The sequence below is a fragment of the Mobula birostris genome, chromosome 5, assembly GCF_030028105.1.
Source record: "Mobula birostris isolate sMobBir1 chromosome 5, sMobBir1.hap1, whole genome shotgun sequence".
NCBI classification, from domain to species: Eukaryota; Metazoa; Chordata; class Chondrichthyes; order Myliobatiformes; family Myliobatidae; genus Mobula; species Mobula birostris.
In genome coordinates, this window is record NC_092374.1 from 17,878,233 (window position 1) to 17,900,186 (window position 21,954).

At 37.8% G+C, this 21,954-nt stretch overlaps 1 protein-coding gene across 3 annotated transcripts in view; it reads right to left on the reverse strand.

The window, feature by feature from the left end:
* The window catches only part of fbxo8 (F-box protein 8), an 88,983-nt gene that overhangs the window by 18,141 nt on the left and 48,888 nt on the right, over positions 1 to 21,954 (reverse strand). For all 3 annotated transcript variants that reach the window (XM_072257659.1, XM_072257661.1, XM_072257658.1), the window contains 2 exons: positions 16,197 to 16,507; positions 9,077 to 9,200 (listed from right to left, as the gene is read on the reverse strand). In XM_072257659.1, coding sequence (XP_072113760.1) covers positions 9,077 to 9,200; positions 16,197 to 16,507 — 435 coding nt within the window. The remainder of the gene's footprint in view (positions 1 to 9,076; positions 9,201 to 16,196; positions 16,508 to 21,954) is intronic.

Consider the following 21,954-nt stretch of genomic DNA (forward strand, 5'->3'; position numbering starts at 1 on the left):
TCATGTGTGTTACTCTGGATTTCCAGCAGCTGCTGAATCTCTTTTGTTAATTGCTGCTGTCATTTTTATACATGGTGTTTACAAAAATAGAAAAAACATTTGGGAGGCTGGAAGGCTAAGTGGGCTGACTGCAATGAACCATTAAGTGTACAGTATGTTGATGGAAAGTCTGAAGTCAAATGATGATAGGAAGCTTTATATGAAGACAACATGTCACCTAGCTCGATGTACAGTTGTCCTTTACATTACCATTTATATTGCACCTCATGTAACCCAAACCCAAAACACAATGCATGCCATGTTTGATGAATTTTCCTTTGCTTCAGTTCAAATTCATTATGGGTCAAAAATGACTGGGAAAGATGCGCTTTATTTTAAAGCATCAGTTCAATGGCTCAGATAGGAATGAAATTTGTTGGACCAGAACTCTGAACTAGAGAAAACCAAAAGACTTCCAAGTTGCCTGCCATTTCTGTTACATACATGATGATGAATGCTTGCAGCATAAGCTTTGCCTAAGCCTAATGTGCAGTCAAAAAATATCATTTGAAAAGAATAAAGCTAAATAGTAAAAGTAAATTAGCCCAAGTAATCATACAAATAGTAAAATAGTAAAAGTAATCAGCCCAAGATCATACAAAATTTTAAGTTTCAGGTTCACTGGGTCGGAATGGTATTGTTCTTTAAACAAAAAACAACTATTGTTAAAATAGAAATTAAATGAATCCCAAATTGAGATGAAATTATAATTGCTGCATTCCTGTAACAGGTGTTGCAGCTAATGCAATTTTCTGGTTGGCATCTGGAACAGAGAGAGAGTTAAATTCTGATCACATAGCAAAAGTATTCTAACTATTTTGAAACTAAAAGTTTAATTTCTCACCAATATTCTTTTACGTGACAAAACAAAAGTGTATCAATTACATTTATTGTTTTTACTCCAATAGCTACTATGTAGCTTACTCCAGTTGCATTCTGAATACATTGGATTAGATTGGCATTCTTAACCAGCATTATCTATACATAAAATGATAGTGAAAGATGATATCCTGTTAGATCAGTTGCAGTTTCAGTGTCAAACCAATCCTATCACACACTAACAAAAGCAGTAAAAATGAATGCTTAACTATCCAGTCTTATTCACATATTACAGTAAATCTCAAATTCTTAGTAGCACAACTATGATATTTTGTAAATGTTCGCTTTAATTTATGTGACATATGAATTCAGCAGCTCCAGTTCAAATTCTTCCTGCTGAAGGAGGTTATAGCATTATTCATTTCATTTTTAAATCTTTTTATTAATTATTATTGAAAATCAACAAAAAAATACATTAAAATAATCAAGTCCAAATTCTGTTTGAATTTGGAGAAAATTAGAAGTGCGGTTTATGACCCTTCCATTAAGTTTGAAAAAACTTGGAGGCCATTCATTCAGCATTTTCATTTGATGTAATTTGATCATTTCCAAACTTGTTTTATCTCTCAGTACTGTTGTTGGAGGGGAATGGAGTCATCGACACTAAAGTTTTCTTCTTTTCCATTTTTAACTTGTTAGTTTTGCCCAAGTCTTTTAGTTTAGTTGATTAATTCTGTTTTTCTTTGGGGATAGGGTTTGTTTTTTTTTGTTCTGTTTTTTTTCTTTTTCATGGTTTTTTTTTCCCAGTTTTTTTTTTGCTTTGTATTATCCGTTGTTAGTTCTACATGATTGGGAGCTTTGTTAATTTACACTATTTGGTTTTGAAATTACTTTTTTTTAAGTGTAACAATATATCTCCTACTATTTGTATTATTGGTATGCTTTGTTTCTATATTTTGAAATTAATAAAAAGATTGAAAAAGAAAGAAAATAATCAAGTCAGTTTATCAATATGTATAATAAGAGTCAAACTATTAACCAAGCTAAACAGTATATCAATAATAATAATAATAATAATAATAATAATAAGAAGAAGAAGAAGAAGAAGAAGAAGAAGAAGAAAAGCAAAATGTTAAAGCTATTTTTTTTTTGGAAAAAAGGGAGAAAGAACCCCTACTAACTAAAACAAAAAAACCCCTGCTAACAAAAAAAAAGAGAAAAAAAAACCCATTTGGAGCACAAACCTGGAGCTATATGCCATACAAGCTTCCATAAAAAAAGACATCAATCCGCCAACCAAATCCATTTACCCAAGAATCAGCAGGGGACCATCTTAATAAACTCAAATCAAATGATAGTAGCGGGCAAAAGAGCCCCACCTTTTCTCAAAGTCAAATCGAGGATCAAAAGTTCAACTTCTGATTTTTTCCAAACTAAGACACAGAATCACTTGAGAGAACTATTGTATCAAAGTGGGAGCAGAGGCATCTTTCCATTTTAATAAAATAGCCAACAATGTAACAAACGCAATTACATGTTGGTCTGATATAGAAATACCATGAATATATTGAGGAATACTACCGAACAAAACTGTCAGTTTATTAGGTTGTAAATTAATTTTTAGAGCTTTGGAAATTGTGGAAAAAATAGATTTCCAAAACTGTTTCAATACAGAACACGACCAAAACATATGTGTCAATGTAGCTATCTCAGTTTTACATTTATCACACTATAAACATTAGGAAATATTTTTGACAGTCTCTCCTTTGTCAAATAATAACGATGTACAACTTTAAATTTAATTAGAGAATGACCGGCGCAAATCGAAGAAGAGCTAACTAATTTCAAAATTCGCGACCAATCTTCTGTTATCAGGGTCATGTTAAGCTCTCTTTCCCAATCTTGCTTAATTTTAAATAGAGGATAATTATCCTGTTTTAATAGTAAATTATAGATTTTCCCAATAAAACCTTTCGCTAAAGGGTTCATTTTTAAAATCATATCTAACAGGTCAGAATCTTTGTCTTTAAATCTTTTTATTAAATAAGTATACAAAAAAGTAAGCCATATAGACACTAATACACTGTTAGAATATAATAAAATTACAGGAGATATTAATACAAAAAAATAATACAATGTAATTTAAACATAACGTACCAAGGTAACATAATAGTATACTAATTTTTATATATATATCAATAGAGAAAAGGAAAAAAAAAAAACCCAAAAAAACCACCGTGCAACTAACTAAAAGCAAAGCAATGGGCTAACTTGAAACCAAACAGAGTTAAAAAAACGTAAAATCACGTCCTCAATCCCGACCTCCATTAAAAACAGTAAAAAAAAAACAAGAAGGGTATATATTACATTAAATGAAAATATTGAATAAAAGATCTCCAGGTCTGTTCAAATTTAAATGAGGAATCAGAAAGATCGCTTCTAATTTTCTCCAAATTCAAACATAATATCGTCTGAGAAAACCAAAAAAAGGTAGTTGAAGCATTAGGCTCTTTCCAATGTTGTAAGATACATCTTTTCGCCATTAAAGTAAGAAATGCAATCATTCTACGGACTGAAGGAGAAAGATTACTGGAAATTTTAGGTAGTCCAAAGGTAGCAGTAATAGGGTGAGGAGAGATATCTATATTCAATACCTTGGAGATAATATTAAAACTGTCTCTCCAAAAAGTTTCCAGAGTAGGACAAGACCAAAACATATGAGTTAAAGAGGCTATCTGCCCCGGACATCTATCACAAAAAGGATTAATATGAGAATAAAAGCGAGCTACTTTATCTTTGGACATATGTGCTCTATGAACAACTTTAAATTGAATTAGGGAATGTTTAGCACAGATAGAGGAAGTATTGACTAATTGTAAAATCTGCCCCCAGTCATCCACGGAAATGATAGACCCCAATTCCTGTTCCCAATCAACCTTAATCTTATCAAATGGAGCTTTCCTAAGTTTCATAATAATATTATAAATCATAGCCGATGCACCTTTCTGACATGGATTAAGGTTAATTGTAGTATCTAAAATGTATGTAGGAGGAAGCATTGGAAAGGAAGAAAGTATAGTACTTAGGAAATTTCTAACTTGTAGATATCTAAAAAAATGTATTCTTGATAAATTATATTTATTAGATAATTGTTCAAAAGTCATAAAGGGAACCATCTAAAAATAAATTCAAAAACCGTGAAATACCCTTAGTCTTCCAAATTTGAAAAGCACGATCCGTAAAAGAGGGAGGAAAAAATGTTACCTAAAATAGGAATCGCTAGCCCAAATTGGTTAAGATCAAAAAATTTGCTGAGTTGAAACCAAATATGTAAGGTATATTTAACTATCGGGTTAGATACCTGTTTGAGGCGTTTCAAATCAAAAGGAAGAGAGAAACCTAAAATAGAGCCAAGTGTATAACCCTGAAGAGATTGCAATTCCAATGCTACCCATTTAGGAATGGATAGTATATCCTGGTCAAGTAACCAAATTTTCATATGTCGAATATTAATTGCCCAATAATAAAATCTAAAGCAAGGTAATGCTAAACCTCCATCTCTCTTAGCTTTCTGTAAATGTATTTTACCCAGTCTCAGGTTATTATTTTGCCAAATAAATGAAGAAATTTTGGAGTCAACTTTATCAAAAAAAGATTTTGGAACAAAAATTGGTAATGCCTGAAATATATATAAAAATTTTGGCAAAAAAAACATCTTAACTGCATTAATACGACCAATCAAAGTTAAATATAAAGGAAACCATTTAGATGAAAGTTGAATAATATGGTCAATTAAGGGTAAAAAATTAATCTTAAATAAATCTTAGTATTTACAAGTAATTTTAATCCCAAGATATGAAAAATAATTATTAATCAATTTAAATGGAAAGTTATGATATAAGGGAAGTTGTTTATTAATTGGGAAAAGTTCACTCTTACTAAGATTTAATTTATAACCTGAAAAAAGACCAAATTGTGCTAATAGCTCTAAAACAGCAGGGATGGATTTTTGGGGATTAGAAATATATAAAAGTAAGTCATCAGCATAAAGTGATATTTTATGGGACTTTAAGCCCCGAGTTATCCCAGTAATATTTGGAGATTCTCGAATGGCAATTGCAAGAGGTTCTAATGCAATATCAAATAATAAAGGACTAAGAGGACAACCTTGTCGAGTACCTCGAAAAAGAGGGAAAAAAGGTGAGCTTAGAGAGTTAGTACGGACCAAGGCCACAGGAGAATGATATAACAGTTTAATCCAGGATATAAATTTTGAGCTAAAATTAAACATTTCAAGCACCTTAAATAAGTAAGGCCATTCTACCCTATCAAAAGCTTTCTCAGCATCTAAAGAGATAACACACTCAAGAACATTTTGTAAGGGAGTATAAACAATATTTAACAGTGTGCGAATATTATAAAAAGAGTAACGACCTTTAATAAAATCCGTTTGGTCTTCCGAAATAATAAAAGGAAGTACTTTTTCTAATCTATTTCCTAATAACTTAGAAAAAACTTTAGAATCAACATTTAATAACGGTAACAGGTCAGAATCTTGTATACATGGAAAATTACTTAAATATTCTTGTAAAAATTGTCTGACCTGAAGATATTGCAAAAAGTGCGAGTGTGAAAGACAGTATTTAGTTGCTAATTTCTCAAAGGACATCAATCGGCCTTCTTGAAACAGATCCATAAAGGAATAAATTCCTTTATTCCTCCAAAGAGAAAAGGTAGGATCACTAAGTGAAGGTTTAAATGAATAGTTTCGATAAATTAAACTAAGAAGGTTAAATTTTTTAAGATTAAAAAACTTACGGAACTGATACCAAATTTGTAATGACTGCTTAATCATAGGATTTATATTTAAAATAGAAATTTTGGCTAGTTGTACCAGTAAAGAAGCTCCTAATAGCGAACTTAAGTAAAATTGTTTCACAGCTTTCAATTCCAAATCAACCCACGGTGGTCATTCATTTTTAAAATCGGTCCAATATAACCAAGAACACACATAGCATATATTAACCGCAGCATTATTCTGCAACTTGGAAATCTCTGCTTTCAATCAAAGGAAAAAGACAACATTGCAATTCAGAAACAAAGTAACCCCGCATAACATGGAACAAATCTGCTTCAGTACCAAAATATCAGCCCTCTTTGATATTTAATTAACTATTTCAATGGCGTTTTCACAACCATGCAGTTATCATGGTGGATTTCAAACTGAAAACACAAGAAGGATTGTCATTTAAGTCACATGTATTGTTGACTGCTTCAGGTCTCTCATGTTTTGTCTGCAAAGTGAAAGATTTATCTTAGCTTCAGTGAGCAGACAGCACACCGCAATAGTAAAGAAAAGTCATGGCGTGATATTTACTTCTTGTGTTTAGTTACTATTAATACCATGGTAATAGTACCATTAATCTTTAACAGGAACACTTTAGCCCTTACCTAAAAGGGCAATTTTTTGGCATCTCTAGAAAATGACAGAAACAACGATAAACTGTGGTTGAGAGTTAATTACTGACAGTGATCCATAAACATAGAACAAGTCTTAATTTCAATCAACAATATATTTATGTTAGAATACCACACAATTCAATAGAAAAAATAAAATTTTCACTTGCAGGGGGCAAAATATTATGATCAATGACGAAGCATGTAAAGGGTCAGCTATCAGCAAACTAATGTTGTAAAAGAATTGATCCCCTTTGACCTTTGAATGTTCAGTTCAGTATATGGTAACATAGCAAACATACTTTCACAATTTCACTCATTTAACCTGTAAATACAAATGTGAAAAAAGACAGACTTTAAAATCTCTCATGAATATAATTTCGCAACACTGACTCTGACTGAATTATTTCAAGCCACATGTTTCATTAACAGCTGTTTAAACATTTATTCATCTCACTGCCATTTTCCTGTTGTAAAACTTTCATACCGTAGAAAACAGCAACTAAACTGTGCAAATAAAATCAAAATATTGTATTTAGGGAGGGAAGGCAGTGCAGGAGAGATATGATTAGCTCATGGAACTGGGTGCAGGAGGCAATTTGAAAATCAGTGCAGAAAAAAAAACTCCCAGTATGTCACCCTTCAATTCATTTACATTTGTGGACGTGACAAGGTTGGGTGTGGGATATGCTAAAGAAGAACAGGTCCCAGAAAGTTGGCTGGCATTTTAAAATTCATTAACCTAATTGCCCGCCTCTCTTTAATGCTCAGCTGCAGAGGAAGGGCTGTGTGGCAGTTAAGAAAGCAATAATGTTGGAGCTTTTGGAAAACATTAGGATAGTTGAGTCCCCAGGGTCAGATGGGATACACTCCAGATTGAGCCTGGAGTATAGGTTGAGTCTGTGGTGAGGAAGACAAATGCGATGTTAGCATTCATTTCAAGAGGACTAGAATATAAAAGCAAGGATGTAATGTTGAGACTTTATAAAGCACTGGTGAGTATTGTGAGCAGTTTTGAGCCCTTTAAAAAGGATATGCTCAAAGGAGGTTCACAAAAATGATTCCAGGATTAAATGGTTTGTCATAAGAAGAGCGTTTGATGGCTCTGGGCCTGTATTCGCTGGAATTCAGAAGAATGAGGGGTGACCTCATTGAAACCTATCAAATGGTCAAAGGTCCTGATAGGGTGGATGTGGAGAGAACATTTCCTATGATAAGAGAGTCCAAGACAAGGGGCCACAGCCTCAGAATAGAGGAGTGTCCTTTTAGACCAGAGATGAGGAGGAACTTCTTTTGCCAGAGAGTAGTAAATTTGTTGCCTCAGGCAGCTGTGGAGGCCAAGTCTTTATGTATATTTAAGCCAGAGATTGATAGATTTTTTGATTGGTCGGGCATGAAGGGATATGGGGAGAAGGCAGGAGATTGGGGTTGAGAGGAAAAATGGATCAACCATGGTGAAATGGCCTAATTCTGCTCCTATATCTTATCGTCGTAATATGAGAATCAAGGGAAAAGATTGCTGCAGTTTTGAAAAGATGATCTTTGTGTTCTCACTGGCCATAGCAGATGATTGAAGGATGGCGAACTTTGTTAAAGAGTAATAGGGATAATCCTGGGAACTATAGGCCAGTGAGTTTTACGTCAGTGGTGAGTAAACTAATGGAGAGAATTCTTAGGGACAGGACTTATAAGCATTTGTGGAAGCATAGTCTTATTAGAGATAGTAAACAAGGCTCTGTGAGGGGCAGGTTGTGCCTACAAGCCTGATTATAATTTTTGTGGAGGCAACAGCAAAATGTGATAAAGATGGAATGGTAGATGTGGTGCTTATGAATTTTAGTAAGTTGTTTGACAGGAACCCCATGGAAGGCTCATCTGGAAACTTATGAGGCATGGAATCCATGGAAACTTGACAGTGTGGACTCAGAATTGGCTAACCCACAGAAGACAGAGGGTTGTAGTACATGGAGTGTATTCTGCCTGAAAGTCAGTGTTTCACAGAAATCTGATCAGCGACCCCTGCTCTTTGAGATTTTTATAAATGACTTGAATGAACAAGTGGAAGGGTAGGTTGGTAAGTTTGCAGAATGACATGAAGGTTGATGTTATGGATGGTGTAGGTTTCAGTGGGCTATAGACAGGATGCAGAGATGGGCTGAGAAGTAGCAGATGGAATTCAATCTGGAAAAGTGTGAAGTGATACACTTTGGAAAGTCAAACTTAAAGGCAGAATACTAGGTTAGTGGCAAGATTCTTCACAGTATGGAGGAACAGAGAGATTTTGTCCTCCAAATCCATAGATCCCTTAAAGTTGTTATGCAAGTTGATAGGGTAAGAAGACCTATGGTGTATCGGCGTTGATTAGTTGGGGGACTAAATAATTCAAGAGCCACGATTTAATGCTGCTGTTCTAAATGATTGGACCACACTTGGAATTGCGTGTTCTGGTCACCTTTTTATAGAAAGGATGTGATTCCAGATTCAGGGATTAAATCATCAATAACCATCATTCCAATATCTCTTCCATCATCCAACTTGTTAGCCCCATCTCACCCCAGGCCAGTCAGCAACACATAACAAGGCTACAGGTATTTACTTTACACTTGAGAAATCAAGTTATTCGTCTTTTCATCTATTACATTTCTGCCTTTGTAAATTTAGCACATGACACACAGCAGTTGCACTATATTTCCTCTCCAGTGAAAAATTTGGTTTGCATAAGGAATGGCAAATTTAACAGTGCATTTAGTATTATGATTACCTCATGAGGGTTAGCATTGAAGGTAAGACTGCCTTCATCTAGCTGCATGTAGAGTTGTCTGTAGTTAAAACCTGGATAGACTCTATAGTATATGGAACAGTGACCCCAGGTGGACTTGCACAACCTGAAACAAAATTCATACACCTGTTGATACTTCATCAAAAATTCATGTTATTTTAGACTTACTATTTATTTTGTCCTATTTGAGCAGAATGCCCAGACTGAATCCTAATACAAAATATTCCATCGTTTAATGGATTTTTATTTTTAAAAAACTTTTCAACGCTTTCCATTACCAGGTAACTGGGCTGTGTCCCCACTTCTATTCTATTATTGATCATTTTTACAAAAGGCATATAATATTTGACACATCCACCAATGAATTCTTCTTAATGCTATCTTGGACCATAAAAAGAAAAGTCCTTATGTTTGTGTATTCTTATTGTGTTTTAATCACTGGACAGCAAAATTTTTGCTAAGTGTTGCTTCCTCAGAAATTTTTTTTAAGCATATGATAGCTTGAAGCTGAACACGAATAAATTTCAGACTACTTGTATCACTCAGGAATATGGAGGAACAAGAAATTAACTTTTATTGGAAAAAATGTTTGACTGAAGAACAGTACTGGTACTTTGTAATAGTTCAACTAAGCTGAAAATATTTTCTTGATGATTTTCATTTGTACTCAGTGTCTGAGGCTTCTTGCTCGCGTCCAACAATAATCAACCGGTATTCATGGATTCCAGTTGCCCTGATACAGTTTCTCTATGACCACAAAGTCCGAGTGAAACCTCTCACCATGCTTGTCACTGACAGTTGCCAACATCTGCAGTGAAGAAGTCCAAATGGGAATGCAGAAAAATAATCTTTAGTGACACGTTACACTTTATGGTTTTATATGCTTGAAGCATGTTGTTAACCAGCTGCATGTAGCTTGGTGCTCTGCAGATGCCAAGAAAATTTTCAAAAACATCCTTGGATGCCTTCCATGTGATTTTCTGTGGTCCCATTAGAAGTTCTTTGAATTGCCTGTCATTGATGACCTGTTTGATTTGTGGACCAACAAAAATGCCTTCCTTAATCTTGGCATCAGACATTCTAGGGCACATCCATCTCAGATATCGAAATCCTTCACCTTCTTTGTTCATTGCTTTCACAAAACTTTTCATAAGCCCCAATTTTACATGAAGAGGCGGCAAAAGTATATCTTTGTTGGGTCTACAGATGGCTCAAGTGCCATACTTTTCTGCCCTGAAACCAACTGCTTCCAGAATGGCCGATCCTTTTTAACACAATGAGATTCTTCAGCATGCTGTCCCATCGGCAAATGACACAGTACTCTCTGCATCCGAGCTGCATTTCTAGTAGCAAGCTTTCTAAAACCTGTCCTGCCATGCAGCATCTGACTTGCCTAAGCATGCCTGGATAAGATTAAAAAAAAACTTCTCAGCTTACATTGTGGGCAACATTTTAATTAACTTGAACTATGAATTGAAATAACAAATACAAGCAATTTCAGAAAAATGATGCGTGATAGGGAAACTTCGTGGTGAGTTTCATGATCAGCTGCCCAAAATCCATAACGTACACCCAAAAGTATTCAGGAAGCAAATTCTTTGTTGTCCAGTGTTATGTACTGAAGTGAAAATTTAAGACAATTGATGATCTTTAAAGTATGTGTAAACAAATTTCTTCATTTTTCATAAACAGGCAAATTATTTCACAGTATTTTTAAGAAGTCAACAATTAAAATAAGAATGCCTCTTTGTTTGAATAGGCCTCTAATGTAAAGGAGAGTCTAGGTGTAGACTAGTTGACTATTTTGAAGAGGGCACACATCCTGTACAAAACAGTAATCTCAAGCTCCCAGCTGCATGCCATTTCTGCTCCCTGTCCTACTCCCTCACTGACCCACCTTGCCCTGGGTCTTCTCTACTGCCATGAGGCCAAACACAAACAAGAGTATCTCTTATTCTACTTGGGGAGCCGACAGCCAATGACACAAATGTTAATTTTCCAATTTCAAGTACATCCCAATACACCCCCAAAGTCAAATTAATTGTTATATGCAAAAGTACATGTACACACAGATGTAATGAAAAATTTGTAGCAGTATCACAGCCTCGAATTAGATCAAAAAGAAAATTGCAGTGCAAAGTGGTCGAAGTGTCATAATGCTACCATACTGAGGTAGTGATTAGGGCTGTGTAGCTTGGTTCAAGAACCGAATTGTTTGAAGGGACGTTGTTCTTGAACCTGGTAGTGAGGTACTTGGGGCTTCTAGATGCCTGCCCTTCCTTAAGTTAACAATCAGCTCTTTAGTTAATACCCATCAGGAAATTATTCTTCAAGTCAAGTAAGCTATATCCCCGCAGTGTTCCTATCCTATTCCCACCAGCCCACCTCTCCTCTTAGTTCATCTTTCCCATCCCTGTCTGACATAACTAGCTCATCAACTACCTACATGTCTACTTAAATTTCTTCTCCTTTGGTTAATTTTCCTATCTTCCTCCTCAACCTGGTTCCACCTGCCCACTATTCCATTCCTATCACCTACTAGCCTCTGTCTCAACTCTCCCTCTCACATCTGTAGACCAGCAATCTTCACTCTCCACTCCCAGTCCTCCAAATGTGACAATCTTCTGCTTGCACAGACACTGCTCGACACTTATATCTTACAGCAGTTTGTTTTTGCTCAAGGTTCTACCATCGGCAGTTTCTGGTGTCTCCACATGACAAATATTAATTGTGCCTCAAGGGAAATGATGCAAATGTGTTTAATCTGTTGCACCTAAATCTGATTAGATAAATAACATCTGTTGGGCTTGTGGCTACAATCCTCAAATCCCATTTTCTAACAATTTCTACAGCAACAGTAGCAATCTGGGAGATTTACACAGTACTTGATATAATACTAACAATTTAAACAATAGAAAATTACAGTACAATGGATAAATATCTGAATTCATATGAAAGACAGTGGACTAAAGCAGTATTTGTTATCTTATAAAGATGCTTAATTTCAAGTAGCTCCAAATGGCTGGAATTGTTTAACTATTTTACAGGAATTTCAAAATTATAATTGTTATATCAATAATTCATTGAATAAAAAATTCTGGAGATTACAAAATGATCATTGGAGCATTAGTCATTAAACAGGGCACAAAAGTGCAGAATTTTTTTTTAAAACGGAGTTGTAAGACTGCAGATTCTGGCAATCTGGAAGAACTCAACGAGTCGGAGAGCAACAATGGAGGGACCGAGACAGTCAGTATTTCAGGTCAAGACTCTTCATGTGGACTGAAAGATAGACTATAAGACACAGGAGCAGAAGTAGGCCATTCAGCTTATTAAGTCTACTCCACCGTTCTGTCATGGCTGATTTATTATCCCTCTCAACACCATTTGCATGCCTTCTCCCCATAACCTCTGATGGCCCAACTAAACAAGAACCTACGTTTTAAATACACCCAATGACTTGGCCCCTCCACAGTCGTCTGTGGCAGTGAATTCCACAGATTCACCACCCACTGGCTGGAGAAATTGATCCTCAACTCTTTTCTGAAGGGATGTTCCTCTATTCTGAGGCTGTGCTTTCTGGTCCTAGACTCACCCATTAATGCCCCCTTGTTGTATTTTTGCATGAGGGGGAGGGAATTTGGGGGTCAATGTGCCTGTTCTATTTTTACGTGGGGAGGAGGGTTTTGGGGGTTGATGATTGTGTTTCCGTTCTTTTCTTGGTTTCATGGCTACCTGGAGAAGAATAATTGCAGAGTTGTATACTTTGATAATAAATGAACCTTTGAACCTTTAAGGAAAACATCCTCTCCACATCCACTGTACCTAGGCCTTTAAATATTCAAAAGTTTTACATGAAAACCTCCACTGATTCTTCTGAACTCCAGTAAACACAAGCCAAGAGCCATCAAATGCTCTTCAAATAGAACTCTTTGATTCCCAGAATCATTTTGTGAACCTCCTCTGGACTTTCTCCAATGCCAACACATCTTTTCTTGTGAATCTCCTCTGGACTTTCTCCAATGCCAGCACATCTTTTCTTGAACAAAGGGCACTAAGCTGCTCACAATCCTCCAAGTGTGGTTTGACTAATGTCTTATAAAGCCTCAGCATTGCATCCTCACTCTTATAATGAATGCTAACATTGTAGTTACCTTCCTTATCACTGACACAACCTGTTAGTTAACCTTCAGGGAATCCTGGAAAAAGACTCCCAAGTCCCTCTGCTCCTCTGATATTTGAATTTTCACCATGTTTAGAAAAATTGTCTATGCCTTTAATCTTTCTAGCAAAGGTTATGACCTTGCATATATTCTATTTGTCACATCTTTTCCCATTCTCCTAATCTGTCCAAGTCTTTTTGCAGACTCCCTGCTTCCTCAACACGACCTGCCCCTCCACCTATTTTCGTATCATCCATAAGCTTGGCCACAAATCCTTCAATTCCGTCATCCAAGTCTCTGACGTATAATGAGAAAGGAAGTGGTCCCAACCCCTGTGGAACATCACTCATCACTGTCAGCCAACCAGAAAAGGTTTGCTTTATTCCAACTCTTTGCCTCCTGCCAGTCAGCCAAACTTCTATCCATGCTACTAACTTTCCTGGATGACCACGAAATCTTATCTTGTTAAGCAGCATCATGTGCTGTACCTCATCAAATGCATTCAGAAAATCCAAGTAAAACAACATCCACTGACTCCCCTTTAACACTCCCGCCTGCAATTTCCTCAAAGAACCCCAAAAGATTTGTCAGGCAAGATTTTTCCCTTAAGGAATCCATGCTGATTTTGGCCTATTTTATCCTCCAAGTACCCTGAAATCTCATCCTTAATAATGAACTCCAACATCTTCCCAACCACTGAAGTTAGGCTAAATGGCTTACAATTTCATTTTTCTGCCTCCCTCCCTTGTATCACATTGGTCATTTGAGAAGATAGCCAGTTTTAACAGTTAGAGGAAAGAGGAGGAACAAGAACTGACAGGTGAAAGATGGATCCAGATGAAGAAGGGCAATAGGCAAATAGGGGAAGAGGGAGTGGCAATGGTAATTGAAAGTGGGAAGTGATAGGTGGAAAGAGACAAAGGGCTGAAGATGATGGAATCAGATGAGAGCATGGAGTCACGGGAGGCAAGTGAGAATGATGGAGGGGGAGGTAGAAACAATGGGAGGAATGTCTGATGATGGACAGACAGAGAAGGTGGAGGAGAGAGAAGAACGCCAAAGTGAACTACTGGAAGTTGGAGAATTCAACATTCATGCCATAGGGTTCTAAGTTACCCATGCAGAATAGGTGCTGTTCCTCAAGTTTGTGTTTAGCCTCACTTTGGCAATGGTGGTGTCCGAGGACGGACATGTCTGGGAAGTAATGGGGAGGGGAATTAAAATGGCTGGTAATGGGGAGGCCCAGATGATCATGGTGGATGGAGCACAGACGTTCGATGAAGTGGACGCTCAGCCTGTATACAGTCTTGATCCAATCCCTTAATAATCAGATCCCCTCTCATCCTTCTAAATTCCAGTGTATACAAGCCCAGTCGCTCCAATCTTTCAATATATGACAGTCCCTCCATTCCGGGAATTAACCTTGTGAACCTACGCTGCACTCCCTCAATAGTAAGAATGTCCTTCCTCAAATTGGGAGACCAAAACTGCACACAATACTCCAGGTGTGGTCTCAGCAGGGCCCTGTACAACTGCAGAACGACCTCTTTGCTCCTATACTCAACTCCCCTTGTTATGAAGGCCAACGTGCCATTAGCTTTCTTCACTGCCTGCTGTACCTGAATGCTTACTTTGTGACTGATGAACAAGGACACCCAGATCTCGTTGTTCTTCCCCTTTTCCTAATTTAACAATATTCAGATAGTAATCTGCCTTCCTGTTCTTGCCACGAAAGTGGATAACCGTACCCTCCAAATATCCGGACCTGCATCTCAGTTTTTTTTGCACTACCTTACTTTCCATTTTTATATTTTCTATTTATGATTTATAATTTAAGTTTTTAATATTTACTATCGATTTGTAATCCAGGGAGTGGGAAGCGCAGAATCAAATATCGCTGTGATGATTGTACATTCCAGTATCAATTGTTTGGTGACAATAAAGTATGAAGTATTTATTCACATTAAACTGCAACTGCCATGCATCTGCCCACTCACCCAACCTGACCAAGTCACCCTGCATTCTCATAACATCTTCCTCACATTTCACACTGCCATCCAACTTTGTGTCATCTGCAAATTTGCTAATGTTACTTTTAATCCCTTCATCTAAATCATTAATGTATATTGTAAATAGCTGCGGTCCCAGCACCAAGCCTTGCAGTACCCCACTAGTCACTCCCTGCCATTCTGAAAGGGACTCGTTAATCCCTACTCTTTGTTTCCTGTCTGCCAACCAATTTTCTATCCATGTCAGTACACTACCCCTAATACCATGTGCTCCAATTTTGCCCACTAAGCTCCTCTGTGGGACCTTATCAAAGGCTTTCTGAAAGTCCAGGTAACACTACATCCACTGGCTCTCCCTTGTCCATTTTCATAGTTACATCCTCAAAAAATTCCAGCAGATTAGTCAAGCATGATTTCCCCTTCGTAAATCCATGCTGACTTGGACCGATCCTGTTACTACTATCCAAATATGCAGCCATTTCATCTTTTATAATTGACTCCGGCATCTTCCCCACCACTGATGACAGACTAACTGGTCTGTAATTCCCTGTTTTCTCTCTCCCTCCTTTCTTAAAAAGTGGGATAACATTAGCTACCCTCCAATCCATAGGAACTGATCCTGAATCTATAGAACATTGGAAAATGATTACCAATGCATCCACGATTTCTAGAGCCACCTCCTTAAGTACCCTGGGATGCAGACCATCAGGCCCTGGGGATTTATCAGCCTTCAGTCCCATCAGTCTATCCAACACCATTTTCTGCCTAATGTGAATTTCCTTCAGTTCCTCCGTTACCCTAGATCCTCTGGCCACTATTACATCTGGGAGATAGCTTTTGTCTTCTCTACTGAAGACAGATCCAAAGTACCTGTTCAACTCGCCTGCCATTTCTTTGTTCCCCATAATAAATTCTCAGAATGGCACCTACCCTTGCCAGAGAACATCATCATTGGCCAAGTCCTGCCAGACACACGAAGCCAGGCAGAGGTCAGTTGCATTCAGATATGATAGAATAGTTAAGCTTAGCTCTGGGGGTAACAGTTCCAGATCTGGAAATCCGTGCTCTTCCTTTGATCTGCCAACTCTCAGCATGTGGTAGATGTCAATCCCAACCTGGGCATGTTTGCGATTTGCTGCAGCAAGCCTCCTGTCATGCTCTACAAGACAGTAGCTGTCCTCAGTGTATCGTTGGTGTTGCAGTTGCTGGTTTCTTGCAACCCTCCACAGCGCCTGCCCCATCTATGAAAATGAAACACAAACTGAGCAATGTTTGCAAAGAGCAGTCAACGAAAAAAAGGAAGTGCCTTAGCAGTAATAGGACATGGCAGGAAGTGGCAATTGGACAAGAGTCAAAGTGATTTAATGAAGATCAACAGTACCTTGTAAAAAGTATTCAGCTCCCAAACCTTGGTTCACATAAATGAGTATTACAACTAGGGATTTTGAACAATTTAACTGAGAATTTTTACTTGTGAATCACATACTCCTTTTTTCACAGTGGAGCCCAAAAAACAAGGAAAATTTTAAAGCAGAATAAACTAAAAATTCAAAAATTTGAAATGTCAGCAGTTCAAAAAGTATTCATCTCCCTTTGCTCCATATTTAGTTGAACCACCTCTTGCAGCTAGTCTTTTTGGCTAATTCTCTATTAAGTTTGTACAAATGATGGAGCAAGATTTGCCCATTTCTCCTTGCAAAATTGCTTAAGCTGTGCCAGGTTAGTTAGGGAGTGGCAGTGGACAGCAATCTTGAGGTCTTGCCAGAGATGTTCGAATTGAATTGACTTTATGACTTACATCCTTCATATACATGAGGAGTAAAAAGTCTTCACGTTATGTCTCCATGTAAATGTGTAATTTTTGGTAATTTATAATAACTAGTATGTACAACAGGACAGTAACAAGATGGTTAAATATGAATAGTGAATTATAACACAGAAATATAGTTGTGTCAGTGTGAATTAAGCAGTCTGATGGCCCGGTGGAAGCTGTCCTGGAGCTTGTTTGTCCTGGCTTTTATGCTGCAGTACTGCTTCCTGGATGGTAGCAGCTGGAACAGTTTGAGGTCGGGGTGACTAGGGTACCTAATGATCCTTCAGGCCCTTTTTATACACCTGTCTTTGTAAATGTTCTGAATAGAGGGAAGTTCACATCTACAGATGCGCTGGGCTGTCCGCACCACTCTCTGCAGAGTCCTACGATTGAGGGAAGTACAGTTCCCATACCAGGCAGTGATGCAGCCAGTCAGGATGCTCTCCATTGTGCCCCTGTAGAGAGTCCTTAGAATTCTGGTATGGGCCCCCAGATCCTTCAACCGTCTGAGGTGAAAGAGGTACTGTTGTGCCTTTTTCACCACACAGCCGGTATGTACCAACCACGTGAAATCCTCGGTGATGTTTATGCGGAGGAACTTAAAGCTGTTTACCCTCTCAACTCCAGATCCATAATAGACTACACTGAGCTCTGAGGTATGTTCAGTGCATTTGAGATAGTCTTGTAGCCTTCCCCACGTTTGGGCATCTCCATTATCATTTCACTCACTTTACTTGAATGATCTTCTGTCTACATTTTAGTTTGGCCTGTTAAAAATTTACCATACTGTTGGACTTTACAGAGAGAGGGGCTATTTACACTTTGAAAACAGTGATCTTCCAATTTTCTACATCAACAAGTTGGGTGAGTTGGTGAGGTAATACTGAAGAATGGCTAAACCTGAGGAAAGTTACAATTGTAATTACAAAGGGGATGAATGCTTTTTCATCCTCAACAATTTTGGTTTTGATTTTTAGTAAATTGTTGACAAGTTTTAAATTTTTTCCTTTTTATTTTTCATGATGCACAATGTTTTGTACATTAGCTCAAAAATCTTACTTCAATATTTTAAGTTTGGAAAATGAAACAGTAAAATGCAAAAATAGTTGTGGGGGGCTGAATACTTTTTCAAGGCATTGTACATTTTGCAATCATGAACATACAGTACAAAGTTTAACATTCTATTGATATTAATCTCAGAACACTAAATTATAATAGACTGTTAACTTAAGTTCAAAATATTAAAATTAAAATCATCCTCAGCCCCATTACCCTGTTTCTATCACCTCCTCCACCAGCTGCCATCTGACAATCGCCAACGCATTCAACCTACTGGATATTTCATCACCTTCACCACCGTTTCCAACTGCCCACCAAACCATGGTTCCACTCATCACCTTCCTTTCATATTAGACTCCATCACCCTCAGCCCTCTGCTGTTTCCACTTAGCATCTCCATTCTTTCCTCCTCCACCTGACCACTTGCATGCCAGCTCCTGCCTCACCCCTCCCTCTCACTTTGTTTTATACTGACCATTATCCCTTGGCATACTATGATTAGCTCTGGTTACCTCATTATAGAAAAGGACGTGGAAGCTTTAGAGAGGGTACACAGAAGATTTACCAGAATGCTGCCTGGGTTAGAGAGCATGTCTTATGATGATAGGTTGGGTGAGCCAGGGCTTTTCCCATTGGAGTAAAGGAGGATGAGAGGTAACTTGAGAAGTGTACAAGACAAGAAGCATTAATAGACGGAACAGCCAGAGATTTCTTTCCAGGATGGAAATGACTAATGCGAAGGGGCAAAACTTTAAAAAAGTTGGAGGAATGTATCGAGGGGGAGAATGTCAGAGGTATGTGTCTTCCTTCCCCCTATAGAGTTCCATGCGTGTGGAACACACTGTCAGGGATGGTGGAACAAGCAGATATATTTGAGAGAAATTCAGAAAAGCACATGGCGGACAAGCAGCGTGTAAAATACAACAAATTGTACAAATATGAAAAAGAAAAAGAAAAATAATAAATAAATATGCAAGCAATACATATTGAGAACATGAGATGAAGAGTCATTGAAAGTGAGCCCACAGTTCATTGATAGACCAAGTGAAGCTGAATGAAGTTATCCCCTGTGGTTCAAGAGGGGGGTAATTGTGGGGTAATAACTGTCCCTGAACCTGGTGGTGAGAGTCTTGAGGCTCCTGTACCTTCTTCTTGATGTCAGCAGCGAGGCAAGTGCATGACCTGGGTGCGGGGGGTCCCTGATGATGGAATTATTTCATAGTTTGGATACTAAGGGTCTTGGCCACCAAGGTTAACAGGATATGTACAAGTACAAGCAAAAATGAAGTCTTCCCCCTGCAGGCTGGAATTAAATACACCTTACAATGGGGTATTTCAGCTACATAATTCTCAACCTCCTTCGAGTAGTGTGAGCATTGGAAAGGGATGGAGAGAAATTAGTTTCACTGTCAATGGGTGTTTAATAGATATCTGCCAAAACTTGTAATTGTAAACATCATTTATGACTTCAGATCAACCTGCAGACTCTGCAATAACTATGGTCCATGTTGAAATGAACAGAACACAAATGGCTGGAGCAAACTCTCACCAACACCAATATGACAGTGATAGATAATCCACAAAATCTGTAATATTTGTTGAAGGGAAAATATTCACCATGCCACCATGTAATCACCTCTGCCGTTTGGAAAACTGCAAGATGGCATCTCTAACAAAAGTGATTTAAAAGTCACAAACCCACATTGGCATTTGTGCTCTAACTAAAGATTTGACCTCATTTAAAACTAGCAGCATTACCTTCTATATCGTTAAGGCTACGAGACAGCAGAATTAGACCATTTTGCCCATTGAGTCTGCTCTGCCTTTTGATCACGGTTGAATTTATTTTTTCTCTCAACCCATTCTCCAGCTTTCTCCCCATAACCTTACTAATCAAGAACCTATCAACCTCATTTGGGCAGCTTACAACCCGATGGCATGAACGCTGAATTCTATAACTCCTATAAATGACCATTATTGTTTACAGCACAGAAGGCAGCCACTGGGCCTAACTTTTCTTTGCCATTGTTTGCAATTCACACAAGACCCCATCACATTTGTTAAAGTTTCATCTTAAACACACCAGAGCTGCTCACTTCAACATCATGATAGAGCTTATTCTGATCACACTTTTTTTTATCCAAGACAACTACTCTACAACTGGAAGTATCTGGTTATACCTAGTCGTTACTTTGCAGGTTCACTAACAATTCATCTCTGAGCCTATTCTCAGCCTCTGAGTTAAAAAAAATCTGCTAATTATTTACCGCTGTTTATAAACTCAGTTCTGGTACAAACACCTAGCATGTGCTGCCAGGAGTAGGGGGAATACACTCAGTGGCCAATTTATTAGGTACACCTGTGCACCTGCTTGTTAGTGCAAATATCTGATTAGCCAATCAAGTGTCAGTAACTCAATCTATAAAAGCATGCCGACATAGTCAAGAGGTTCAGTCGTTGTTCAAACCAAACATCAAAATAGGGAAGAAATGTGATCTAAGTGACTTTGATTGTTGGTGCTGGACTGGGTAGTTTGAGTATCTCAGAAACTTCTGATCTCCAATGTTTTTCATGCACAATAGTCTCTAGATTTTACAGAAAATGGAGCAAAAAACAAAACAAAAAAAAACATTCAGTGAGCAGCAGTTGTGTAGGTGGAAATGCCTAGTTAATGAGAGAGGCCAGAGTGGTTCAAGCTAACAGGAAGGCAACTGTAACTCAAATAACTACATTTTACAACAATGGTGTGCAGAAGAGCATCTCTGCATGTAGAACAAGTCGAACCTTGAAGTGGATGGGCTAGAGCAGCAGAAGACCAAACTGGGTTCTACTCCTGTATCTAATAAAATGGCCACTGAATGTAGTGCATGACACTCAAAAAGGTAACACTTCAGGCCTACAAGGGCAAAGCAGTGGAACAAGCAGAACAGCTCTTGCTCTTATACAGAATTGGCAGACAACTTCTTGACAGCAAATAGATTCTTACTGTGCCCAACTCTTGATTTTTGTCATGTGGAGACGAAAAAAATGGTTAAACTAAGGTTCAATGTGATCCTTAATGGAATAACCTCTCTTCAAAATTTGAACCGTGATGGCATCAATAATTTCGAATCCTGCCCTTGCATTTGATTAAGGGAATTAAAGGGTTAATGTATGGGGGAGCATTTGAAAGTTTTAGGCTTGCACTCACTGGAGTTTAGAAGAATGGGGGGCTGGGGGGTAAGATCTATTGAATACTGAAAGGGGTAGATAGAAAGTGGACGTGGAGGGGATGTTTCCTATAGTGGGTGAGTCTAGGACCAGAGGGTACAGCCTCAGACGAGGAGGCATTTCTTCAGCTGGAGGATGGTAAATCTGGAATTCATTGACACAGAAGGCAGTTGAGGCCAAGTCACTGGGTATATTTTAAATGGAGATTGATAATCTTTTGATTAGTCAGGCTGTCAAATGTTACAAGGTGAAAGTAGGAAAATGGAGTGGGGGGTGGGAAGGATAATAAATCAGCCATGCTGGAACAGTGGAGCAGACTTGATGGGCCAAATGGCCCAATTCTGCTCCTATGTCTAATGGTCTTATATTGATACAAAATTTAAAAATCTTGCATTATGGATTTTTATGCTGGTAATGACAACTAATTGTGCAAGGAAGCACAACACCATAAGGTCAGGGTTAATTCCATTGCAAACGCAAGTACAGCATTAATGAACTACTAAAAATATTAAACGAGGAACAGTTTGCTGGGGTTTTACCAAGGACTCCAGCAGCTTAATGTTAATAAGAACAAATAACAATGTTGGGTAGTCACAATGAATTACT